The sequence below is a fragment of the Panthera onca genome, chromosome A1 (assembly GCF_046562875.1).
Source record: "Panthera onca isolate mPanOnc1 chromosome A1, mPanOnc1 haplotype 2, whole genome shotgun sequence".
NCBI classification, from domain to species: domain Eukaryota; kingdom Metazoa; phylum Chordata; class Mammalia; order Carnivora; family Felidae; genus Panthera; species Panthera onca.
Genome location: NC_138339.1, coordinates 62367512 through 62380016, shown reverse-complemented (window position 1 = coordinate 62380016; position 12505 = coordinate 62367512). Strand labels below are relative to the sequence as shown.

General features: G+C 49.1%; 1 protein-coding gene across 2 annotated transcripts in view; it reads left to right on the top strand.

Annotated features, from left to right (window-relative positions):
• The window catches only part of SH3PXD2B (SH3 and PX domains 2B), a 105265-nt gene that overhangs the window by 24216 nt on the left and 68544 nt on the right, over positions 1 to 12505 (top strand). For both annotated transcript variants that reach the window (XM_081796372.1, XM_078446863.2), the window contains exon 2: positions 9944 to 10024. In XM_081796372.1, the coding sequence (XP_081652498.1) occupies positions 9944 to 10024 (81 nt within the window). The remainder of the gene's footprint in view (positions 1 to 9943; positions 10025 to 12505) is intronic.

The window sequence follows — 12505 nt, the reverse complement described above, 5'->3', positions numbered from 1 at the left end:
GGGAATTAACTGGAAGGCCCAGGCCCCTGTCGTGCGTCATAGAAGCCATGGGTGGGCAGGCGGGCCCTGGAAGCAGGAACTGAAGCACTGGCAGGAGCCTAGCAGGGCTCTCCCTCTCTCTCCTTTCTGTGCCTTTCCTTCATTTGTCCCTTTCTGCACACTGAGCTCCCTCATAAAGTGTGGAGGTGCTCAGGCTGCAGCCAGCCCCCTGGCTGGAGCTGACATGTGGTCTGATTCTAGATACCTGAGAGAGAGAAGCTGATTGGCCCGCCCTGGATCAGTTGTGGTCAGTTGTGGCCATGAGACCGGCAGGACAGGTGGTGCTTCTCAAGTGGGGGGTCCAAGAAGGACTCTCAGCATCTACCAGAGGGCTTTTTTTTTTTCTGTCTTCTGAGAGCAGTCTAAGTTGAGAAAAGTAGCTTCTAGAAGCCTCAGAACAGAGTAGTCCTCAGAATCCAGGGGTCCCTGTGGCCAAGGCCACACCCAGCACCATCCATGAGCAGATGGGGTTCTTCATCCTTTGTGAGGTACCTCCTGGCAAGGTCAGACTGACCTAGGACTCCTGGAATAGTCTTCACCCCTTGGTAGAGGAGGAAAGGCCAGGGTGGGTAAAGCCTGGCACCAGGCAGGCTCACAGGTATGTGATGACCCTGCATTTGGGCCAGACACAGAACTCCCCTCCACTGAGGCTGAGGCTCAGGGTGGGGGTAGGAGGTGGCGGGGGCCTTCCCCGCAGACATTCACGGGGAGGGGACAGGGCCCTGACTCATCTGACAGCTAGAAGATGTGTGCCCTGGCTCAGGTGAGCTGGGCCTGTGTTCCCAGGCCACGCAGGGGCCAGTCCTTCTGACCCTCATGGGGCCTGGAGAAGACCGTAGAAGAGGCAGGGCCCTGGAGGGGGTGGAGAGATGGGGGCAGGTGGGCAGGTTGTGAGAGGCGCATCTGTAGAGGCAGTGAGCAGAGACCGGGTCTCCCTCAGCTTTGTGTCCCTGGGTTTAGCTCAGCATGCTGAGGGCAATGGTACCTTCTCTACACCAACCATTTACCGCGTGCAGGCACCATGCTAGGCACTCTGTGTGCACATTCTCGTGTCATCATCACCCCAACTCTGAGGTTGCAACTATTGTGATCCTCATTTCTTCCAGACAGGAAGCTGAGTCACAGAGAGTTCAAACCACTTTCCCAAGACCACGCAGCTAGTTGAGTAGTTGAAAGCAGAGGTGAATCAGGGCCATCTTAACTCCTGAATCCCACAGCCTCCTGGTGGGCTCTCAAAAACAGAAGAACCAGCATGCATCTTCCTGTAGGCCCACAGTCCAGCTGCAGTCCAGCTGCCGGGGTGGAGGCCTGATTCCCTGGTGCAGCAAGGCCATCGGGGTTAGAGGCAACCTGGATCAGAGTCCTCATTTTGAACTGCAGAGCTCGTGACCTCAGGCAGGTCACTGCACTTGTGTGCCTCCGTTGCTGGCTAGGAAAATGTGAGACATGTTATCCTAACCTGTGGGCTCTGGGGAATTTGGGAGACACCACGGCCCAGCCATGTGCCCAACTCTACCCCAAGCACCCTGGTCATGGTATACCCTGCCCCCACAGCCCTCCCCTCCACCAGTCCATCTCTGTACTGACTTAGAGGAAGTGAAGAAACCCAGCACTTCTGGGCCTGGTGGGAACCCGGGCCTGGGGAGTCTGGGCTTTGTAAGTCACACAGGCCTGACTGCTGAGGTTGAATAAGAAGGGGTTTCCATGGTGGCTAATTCCAGTTTAAGGCCTCCTGTGAGGGAGCGGGAGGAAACCCTTGGGGGCCCTCAGACACCAGTGTGGTCATTCCCAGAGGGAAGGAGTCCCGGCTGCTGGGGGAGACTCTCTGCTCCAGGCAGACGGGTCAGTGGGAGGGGTTGTGAAGCAGGGCACGGAGCACAGAGGATAGGCGAGCCTGAGGGACCATCTGAGAGACACGGCTGGACCAGGCTCCCTTCCCACAGACCTCAGGCCTGCCTCGGGCAGGCATTGCCACCTGTGAGAGCTTGACCACCTGGCATCTCCATCTCATTCTCATTTTTTCATGAAGCATAGATTTTCCACTGTGCTCAGAGCTGGGCATACAGCACCCGGGGAACAAGACAGGCATTGTCTCTTCTGTCAAGAAACTTAGAACCTAGTGGGAAAGCAATTGCTAGGTAGCAATTGCAGTAAAGCTTAACTGACATGAGGAAACGGTGATGGGGAAACAGGTACCAAAGGAGACATGTAGCAGGGAGAGCCAACCCAGTATTGGTGGGGAAGGAGCAGTCCGAGAGGGCTTTCCGGAAGAAGTAGCATTTGAACGATGCCCTGTTAGCAGACTTCTAGAATAGCCCACATTCGGAATTTGACTGTTTCCTCATGGTGTCATTTAGCTTGTTCCCCATCCTCTTTTGTTTTCTGTAAATTGGAAATTAGGTCAAGAGGCTTGAGATTCAGGTTAAACATTTGGGCGACAGTACTTGACAGAAGATTTTCTTGATTCCACGTTGCATCACCTCGGGGGCCGCGCGGTGCCTGCTTGCCTCTATTGGTAATGCTGGGTTTGGTCACCTGGCTCCAGTTTGACTGCCAGACCTCCATTGAAACGGACATTTGTCCCCTTGCTGGGAGAGTAATCCGTGGGGTGATCCTTTCACCGTCTGACTACCCTGATCAACAGCCTTTCACCCTGTGGTTCCGCTTCCATCCAGAGTGGCTGTGCCATCTTGCTTTCCCACCAATGTGTGAGAGTTCTGGTGACCACACACTTTTGTCAGCATTTGTTTTCAGTAATTTTTTGTTTGTTTTTGTCAGCAATTTTTATTCTAGCCATTCTGATAGGTACGTGGTGAAATCTCATCATGGTTTCGGCGTGCCTTTCTCTGATGGTTAATGATGTCGAGCATCTTCTCATGTATGTCTTTGCATCCATATATTCTCTGTGGTGAAGGGTCTGTTTAAATCTTTTGTCCATCTTGTGATCACGTTGGTTGTTTCCTTACTGTTGAGTTTTGAGAGTTTAAAAAAAAAAAAACATGCTCTGGATACAAATCCTTTCTTGGATATGCAGTACATGTTTTGAAGGCTGTACCAGGGAGAACATTTCAGTGTCATTTCCAGAGGAACGTGACATGGACTATATAAATCTGCTTTTGTTAAAAATTATTTTTTTAGGGGCACCTGGGTGGCTCAGTCGGTCAAGCGTCTGACTTCGGCTCAGGTCGCAATCTCACGGCTCGTGGGTTCGAGCCCTGCATCGGGCTCTGTGCTGACAGCTCAGACCTAGAGGCCGTTTCAGATTCTGTGCCTCCCTCCCTCTCTGTCCCTGCCCCGCTCACATTCTGTCTCTCTCTCTCTCTCTCTCTCTCTCTCAAGGGTAAATGAACATTAAAAAAACCTTTTTTAATTATTTTTTTAATTGTGATAAAATATATATGACATATCATTTTACCATTTCAACCGTTTTTTGTTTTGTTTTGTTTTTATTTTTTTTAATTTTTCTTTTTTTAACGGTTATTTATTTTAGAGACAGAGAGAGAGCATGAACGGGGCGGGGCAGAGAGAGAGGGAGACACAGAATGGGAAGCAGGCTCCAGGCTCTGAGCCATCAGCCCAGAGCCCAACGCGGGGCTCGAACTCACGGACCGCGAGATCGTGACCTGAGCTGAAGTCGGACGCTTAACCGACTGAGCCGCCCAGGCGCCCCTCAACCGTTTTTAAGTGTCCCGTTCAGTGGCATTAGGTGCATTCGCTTTGTTGTGCAACTGCTACCACCATCCGTCTCCAGACCTTTTATTTTTTCATTAACACTTATATTGTATTTAACACCACTGAACACTAACTCCCCATTTCCCCACCCCATCCCCTGGCGACCCCCACTCTACTTTCTGTTTCTATGAATTTGACTCCTGTAGGGACCTCCTATAAGTGGAATCGTACGGTATTCGTTTTTTTGTGGCTGGCTGATTTCACTTAGCATAATGTCTTCAGGGATCATTCATGTTATTAGCATGTGTCAGAATGCCCTCCCTTTTTAAGGCTGAGTGATATTCCACTGTATGTATACAACACATTTTGTTCCTCATTTGGCTGTTGTGAATACTGCTGCCATGAAGAAGTCAGCTTTTAATTCCTTCAACGGCAGGCCATGGAGCGTTAACTGGATTTGGGATATAATCTAAAAGTCGTTGGGGCGCCTGGGTGGCTCAGTCGGTGAAGCGTCCAACTTCAGCTCAGGTCATGATCTCGTGGTTTGTGAGTTCAAGCCCCATGTCAGGCTCTGTGCTGAGAGCTCAGAGCCTGGAGCCTGTTTCAGATTCTGTGTCTCCCTCTCTCTCTGACCCTCCCCCGTTCATGCTCTGTCTCTCTCTGTCTCAAAAATGAATAAACGTTAAAAAAAAAAAATCTAAAAGTCAAGGTCAGATATGTTAGGATTGCTTTGGTTGCAAGTAATACAAACTATAACAGGCTTACACAAGAAAGGGAAGGTTTTGGCTTGTGTCCATGAAAAGACCGGGACACTGGGTCCAGGGGTTCAAATGATGTCACAGAACTCAGGCCCTCTCTGTCCCTCTTGGCTGCTTGCTTCTGTGTGGCAGGTGCTTCCCACATGGTTCTCCCAGCTAGCTGTCACAGTAGGGAAGAGGGGCTCTTCCCTGATCGTGCCATCAAAAGTCCCAGAATTGAGTCTCATTGGCCTGGCTTGGGTCATGTGCCCATCCCTGAAGAATTGTGGAGGCCAGGGGTAGACAGTAGTTTGGGACACCCACCCATTCTCTGTCACAAAGACCCAGTGGCGGCAGAGGAGTGATCTTCCAAGGGAAATCAGGTGCTGTTACCAAGAGGAGTAGAGGAGAACCAGAGAAGCAGTAATGTGTCGGACAGCTGCTATGCAGGAAAGACTGTTTGCATATGTCCTGTGTGCCAGGCATCGGGCAAAGCCCCATGTACCTTAGTGATTACAGTGAATCCTCAAGGGAAAGTAGAGAGAAGGACACTGCGGCCAGAGAGGTTGGTGCGTGTGAGTCTCACCCAGCAACAGGGCTGGCATTAGAAGCCAGTGAGTACGCCCTTTCACCCCAAACCCTGGGCAAGACCAAAACCCTGCACTGGGGCAATGCTTGTTAAAAATTAGATGTGTGCCTAAAAATGCAGACATTAAATTGTGTTCACAGGTTGGTTCCACTAAGCCAATTAGGCCTGCTGCAGAGTCCTTGTACCATATGTACAGAACTTTAAAAACTATAAACAAGAGATCGAAAATGAATTGTGTAAGCAGAATTTTTTTCCATTTATGGGAATGTTTTTCTTACTGGTTTTCAGAAAACAATGAAACTTTGATGGTCAACCTTTTTTTTCCCCCTTTTTTTTTTAGTTTACTCAACGAGCTTTATTTCGATACTCACTTTATTTTTTTTTTTTAACATTTATTTATTTTCGAGAGACAGAGTGTGAGTGGGGCAGAGACAGAGAGAAAGGGAGACCCAGAATCTGAAGCGGGCTCCAGGCTCTGAGCTGACAACACAGAGCCCGATGCGGTGCTCAAACTCACGGACCGTGAGATCATGGCCTGAGCTGAAGTCGGATGCTTAACTGACTGAGCCACCCAGGCGCCCCTTTTCCCTTGTTTTTTATTTTTATTTATTTATTTTTTTTATTTTTTTATTTTTTTTTTTTTCAACGTTTATTTATTTTTGGGACAGAGAGAGACAGAGCATGAACGGGGGAGGGACAGAGAGAGAGGGAGACACAGAATCGGAAACAGGCTCCAGGCTCTGAGCCATCAGCCCAGAGCCTGACGCGGGGCTCGAACTCACGGACCGTGAGATCGTGACCTGGCTGAAGTCAGACGCTTAACCGACTGCGCCACCCAGGCGCCCCTTCCCTTGTTTTTTAATCCCCATTAGTATTATTCTTCACACATGGTCATCCAGACTTTGCTTAAGCATCCCCCAGTGACAAGACTTTTGGTATGGTATTCTCTGGGCCTCAATTTACCCATCTGGATGTTGGGCCATTGGATTGGCTGTGTCCCTCTCAGTGACAGAAAAGCCTCCTTAGTGGTGTCCCTCCTCCTTGTCAAACCATTTTTCACACAGCAGCCAGAAGGATACATAGGAAAACTTTTTTTGAAACATACGTTCAATCATGTCACACACACACACACCCCACCCTTTGAAACCCCTTAACAGAATAGAAGCCCATCTCCTCCCTGTGACCTGCAAGCCCCTCATAATGCCGCTGGTGCTTGCCTCCCAGCCCCAGCCTCCTTCCTCCCCCGGCTCTGCTTGCCATGACGGCCTTTCTGCACCTCAGACATGTCCTGAACCATCCGGCATCCGCATCCTTATTCATCCTTTTCTTTCTGCCTGGAATACTCTTCTCTCAGTTCTTCTCCCTGCCAGCTCCTTGTCCCTCAGGTCTCCGTTCAAAGCCTGCTTGCCCCAGTGGGTCTTCCCTTCCGGGGACACTCATCCACCCCAGCCTCCCCCATTGTACAATCATACCAGACTTTGGGTCCTTCCTAAGCACTGACTGTAACTTATAATTCATACGTACTTGCTTGTCTGCTGGTCTGTTGCCCATCTTCCCATTTCCCAAGGGCAAGGTCTAGGTCGCTCTTGCTCTTCATTACGTCCCAGCACCCAGAGAGTGCCTAGCACGCAAGAGGTACTTAATAAATGTCATAGAGTGAATGAATGAATGAATGAATGACAAATGGGAGCCATTCAGAATCTCTGTGCCGGAGTCTTGATGAACAGAATGGATGTCTTTTTCATAAAACTGACAACTCTCTGGGTGGCTTTGGAGACAGTTCTTTTTTGTCAGAAAATCACCTTTCCAAGGTGACTCCTAAAGGATGTCTTGACCTGTTCTTTGGCTCCATGAGGTTCCCAGGACCAGGGAGCACCAACAAGGGAGGGGGGTGGGCCCGGATGCCCAAATCTCTGATGTTGAAATAGCCTGTTTTTATGAACAGGGTGGGACAGGCCCTGGGGAATCAGAGTGCAGGGTACTAAAGTTTCTTGAACTTTTCCTTTCTGCCAGGCAAAGAGCTCAGAGCTTTGCCTCTTATAATCATCGTAACAATGTGTGAGATGGGCTTACTGACCCCATTTTACAGTTAAGGAGGCTGTGGCCCCAAGGTTAGGAAATTGTGTGAGTCTAGAGCCCAGGTTTCTTCCTCTCCATCATGCTTCTTTGAAATAAAATCCATGTTGGATTTGGAGAGGTCATTCGTGGTGGACTTAGCTTGGCACTCAAGGGCACTTCCCCACCTTGTCCTGAATTACCTTTCCATTATTCATTTCTTCTACCTGTGAGACCCTGGTGTTCACACTGGTCCCTGGCTCCAGCCCTCCATGGTTTCTCCACCCTGTTCCATTTTGAATGGAAGTTTCCTTGTAAAGTTTCCACATCGTTCAAAGTGCACCGTGATGACTCCAGGCTTCAGAGAGCTCTCTCCTACCTCCCATCCTGCCTCGGTCAGGACTAGATTACCTATGTCAAAAACCCAACTTAAACTGGCTTCAGAAATAATTCGAGAGGGCAGGTTTGGCCCAAGGTTTCTCGGCTCAGTAAACTTGACAGACCAGGAGTAGATTGAGGTTCAAGCAGAACTGGATCTAACGGTTCGACTGTGTTCCCAGGAACCTGCTGATGTTGGCATCCTTGCAGGCAGTAGTGAGATGGCCTGCAACAGCTCCAGATCTACTGCCTAACAGCCTAGCAACTTCAAAGAAAAGACAGCTTGTCTTTTTTAAGGGTTGGAGCAAAAGAGCCGACTCTTGCTGGCTCTGATTGGCCCAGCACAGGTCACATGCTCATTTCTCAACCAATCACCATGGATCATGAATGGCACCCACCTCTGTATCTAAGGCACTGTGCTGGGGTGGGGAAGGAGGTTCCCAGGAGAAAAGTCAAAAAAGCTTTGGTGGGAAGAAAAGGGAATCAGTACTGGGCAAAAAATAACAGGCGTGCACTGCCCACAGGTTATTTTCATTTACGTATGTGTTGTCCCTCCAGCCACTCCTCAGCTCATGGCCTCCATCACCGTCGAGCCCATCGTGTTTATACAGCATTTCCGCCTTCCCAAAGAGCTTTCACATACATCCTTTTTAGTTGTCCAGGTGGTGTGCGGGGCCACGAGGTACTGCCTCTGACCAGCTGCCACCTCAGTTTGCCCAAATTTGTCATCATATATTATTTTCTGCATGTGCCGTGACTTATGACAATGATGGAAACATGGCCCTGTGGTTGCCCCCCCATCGTCGATCGCGTGATATCCTTACACTGTCACCCTGAACAGATGCTGTCAGACCAATTTACCAATGAGGAAACACACCTGGAGGGAGAAAATGACTTGGCCCCAGGCCCCTAATTGGTGGCAGTGGCGTGAGGCTTAGCTTATGAGAAATACCACAGTGCTAAGAGCCACAGGTCTCTGCGACTTCTGACAAAAGGCAAAGTGTTAAGAATGACTGGAAAAATAGCCAGCCCTGTGGCTCTCTGGATTGAGTGGAAAGCAAGAAGTCCCTGCAGTGCTGAAAATAACACTATCTCCCGAGATGAGCAGGGTGTTAATGTTTTCCATTCTTGATTTCACTTAATCCTTTGTATAATTCTCAGAGGTGGGAGTTATACCCATACTGTTGAGGAGGAAGCTGAGGCCCAGAGAAAGCAAGTAACTTCTCCAAAGCCACACAGCATTTCAGCAGCAGAACTTAGATTCAAACCCAGGTCTTTCTGACAGCCCTGTGCTTTACTCCAGAGTCCTGGAGATGGAAGAGCTCCCCGCCCCCACCCCCAACTCTTTCCTTTCATTTAAATCCAAGTTAGTTACCATGTAGTGTAATAATGACTGCAGGAATAGAATGTAGTGATTCATCACTCACCTATCACACCCAGTGCTCGTCCCAACAAGTGTCCTCCTTAATGCCCCTTGTCCCTTTAGCCCATCTTCCCACCCAACACCCTGTCAGCAGTCCTGAGTTTGTTCTCTGTATTTAAGAGCCTCTTATGGTTTGTCTCCCTCCCTGTTTTTATATTACTTAATTTTTTTAACATTTATTTATTTTTGAGAGACAGAGACAGAGCACGAGCAGGGGAGGGGCAGAGAGAGAGGGAGACACAGAATCTGAAGCAGGCTCCAGGCTCCGAGCTGTCAGCACAGAGCCTGACGCGGGGCTGGAACCCACAGACCGTGAGATCATGACCTGAGCCAAAGTCGGACCCTCAACCGACTGAGCCACCCAGGGGCCCCTGTTTTTATATATTATTTTTCCTTCCCTTCCCTTATGTTCATCTGTTTTGTGTCTTAAATTCCACAAATGAGTGAAATCATATGGTATTTGTCTTTTTCTGACTGATTTCACTTAGCATAATACCCTCTAGTTCCATCCATGTAGTTGCAAATGGCAAGATTTCATTCTCTTTGATTGCCGAGTAATACTCCATTGTATATATATACCACATCTTCTTCATCCATTCATCTGCCGATGGACATTTGGGCTCTTTCCATACTTTGTATTGTCAATAGCATTGCTATAAACATTGAAGTGCATGTGCCCCTTTGAATCAGCACTCCTGTATCCTTTGGATAAATGCCTAGTAGTGCAATTGCTGGGTCGTAGGGTAGTTCTATTTTTAATTTTTTGAGGAACCTCCATACTGTTTTCCAGAGTGGCTGCACCAGTTTGCCTTCCCACCAGCAGTGCAAAAGGCTTCCTCTTTCTCCGCATCCTGGTCAACATCTCTTGTTGCCTGAGTTGTTCATTTTAGCCATTCTGACAAGGGTGAGGTGGTATCTCATTGTGGTTTTGATTTGTATTTTCCCTGATGAGGAGTGACACTGAGCATCTTTTCACGTGTCTGTTCGCCATCTGGATGTTGGAAGAGATCCCTTGGTGTTAATGCCTGTCTCTTCTGTCCCTCTCTATAGGTCTATATCATCCGGGTCACGTGGTCCAGTGGCTCCACAGAGGCCATTTACCGGCGCTACAGCAAGTTCTTTGACCTCCAGGTAAGGATTTGGAGTCTCCAGTGGGCTGCAGGGTCGGAAAAGTTTAATTGGACTAACTTTCCATTTTGACTTCAGGGTCTAGATGCTCACCCCACAGCGGACACAGAGTGTTTTTTTTTTTTTTTTCCTAGACTTAAAAATGATGTCCATTGTGCTCCCTTGAGCAGCACAGCTACTGAAGTCAGAAGGATACAGAAATTAACATGGTCCCTATACAAGAATGACACGCAAATCTGTGGAGCATACGTTTGAATATCCCAGGAGAAAAAAACCTTCCTGGCTTCAGGCACAGATTGATCCAGGGTTTTCAATGGTACCACCTCACCCAGCTCCTTCCTCTCATCCTGCATTCCTACTTTCAGTGGTGTTGGCTTTATCCTCAGATCCCACGTGGTTACAAAATGCTCTGGGATTATACTCAGCAGGAAAGAGTGAAAGGTCACTTCCCAGAAGTCCCAGCAAACACAGTGTCCTGCACACCATCCTATCTCTTGACCCCACATGTTCTTTTAGAAGCTTGGGTGATACTAACCACCGACATCTTGGTTGTATGGACCTAATCCATTCCTAAAAATGTTGAATAAAGAATTTTCAGAACCTGTATTTCATTATTTTAAAGGAAGAGGAGATGATAATGTGCTTCTCGCAGGTTTCCCCAGTATCACTAAAACCATCTCAAACGCCTACATAACAAACTGCCAAGAGTCGTTGTGTAATGTCAACCGAGACTCCCGTTACCTAATTATTAAAATGCAGTGAACTCATTAGTGGTGTTCTGTGTTGACAAAATGCAACAAAATTAAACAGTACCATATGTAAATTATATTTTTCTTCTAGTCTACAGCAGACCTAGAAGTGCACAAAGAGACTATATGGTAACGATGCTAAGACTCTAGCTAAAACAGACTTGGCAGGAGCAGCATGGGGGCCAGGAAAGGGCTGAACCCTGGGGGAAAGGAAGGGAAGATGATGCCCAACACCTTTGAATGTGATGAGCTGGAGGCATCGTCCTGTCTGAGAAGGACCAAGATCCACACCCTCTTTGCCAGGTGCAGGGGTGACTTAGGCAGATCCATTATAGCAGATCTTCAGTTCAGAGATTGAAGTTGCTAGACTGACTTTTCACGCACAGAGGGTCTGTGTAGGGACGACCACCTGTATTTTGCTTTCAGAGGCCTCTTGCCTGCCTGACACCTCCAAGAAGGATGAAGGATAAGAGGGGACAGAGAACGGCGACACTCAGGATTGCTGTCCCGGGGATTATGGGAATCCACAGAGCAAAGTGGCCACTGGGCAGCTTAGGCAGGAAGAGAGGAGTGGGGTAGATTTATGGGAGGAGGCAGGTATGTCCCATGGAGCCCCAGAGCAGGAAATGAAGCTGGCCCCACAGGGCCCCAGAACCAGCACCTGATTGGCCCTCAGAGGACCAGCAGCTCCCCAGCCGTCTGTCATTGTGGCCACAGGGTCTCCCATCAAGCCTATTTTGTTTAACTGCTAGCTTCTCTGGACCGGCTTACTCCCCTAGCCCATTGGCCCACATCCCCCAGACAGCACCTCAGTCCCTCACTTTTCCCTGTTGTCAACCCTCTGGAGTTTCTAGGTGCTGAGTCCAGTCTCCAGGAGAGAGAGAATCTGATTGTCCCAAGGGTCCTAAGTGTACCTCCACGCCTGTCAGCTTGGCCAGAGAGGTTGGGGTGTTTGCTCCAGCATCATCTAGAAGAGGAGGTTGGATGAAGACGGGAGTGAGGAGAAGGGCATATGGAAATGTCCATGGCTGCTGTTTTGCAGCCAGCAGGGCAGCATACCCACAGCTTTAGACCTTGACCTCTGGGGTTAGAGAGACTGGGTTTAAGTCTCAGCTTCGTGTTTCAGGTCTCAGCTTGGTGTCACCTCTGTATGCTTCTGAGACTCAGTCTCCCCATCTGCATGTTAAAGAATGAAAGAACTTTCCTCATGCATTCGTGGTGATGGTTAATCGAGCTGCGCCTTGCTCAATAAGCACATTAGCTGCCATTAGCTGTCCCTCAGTTCAGAAGGGACTTGCCCGAGGTGACATCATTTCGGAATGCCTGAGCCAGAGCGTGATCACGAGTGTCCCTGGCCCAAAGCCTGTACTCCCTCCACTCTCCTGTTCTGACTAAACTTTCTTGTTTCTACCAGAACTTAAAAGTGAGGTTTTCTTCCCCACTCAGCATAATTGGCAATAATTGGGGGTTTGGTATAGCATAAATAGCTGCCTCAGACTCCCCTCCCTGTTAGTCCAAAGGCAGTGCTTCAGCCAGCCTTAAAGAGGCCCAGATGGGTGGCTGGAGTGGGAAAGTCATAGAATTCCAGAGGGTCCTGCTGTCCTAGAAACAGCCACCCCCCAAAACCCAGAGGAGGAAGCTGGAAGAGGGCAGGGCGGGATCCCACCAGCCAAAGTCAGCTGTTCCCGAGGAGCAGGCAAGGAGGCCGGCCCGTGTGGGGCCGTGACACCCTAAA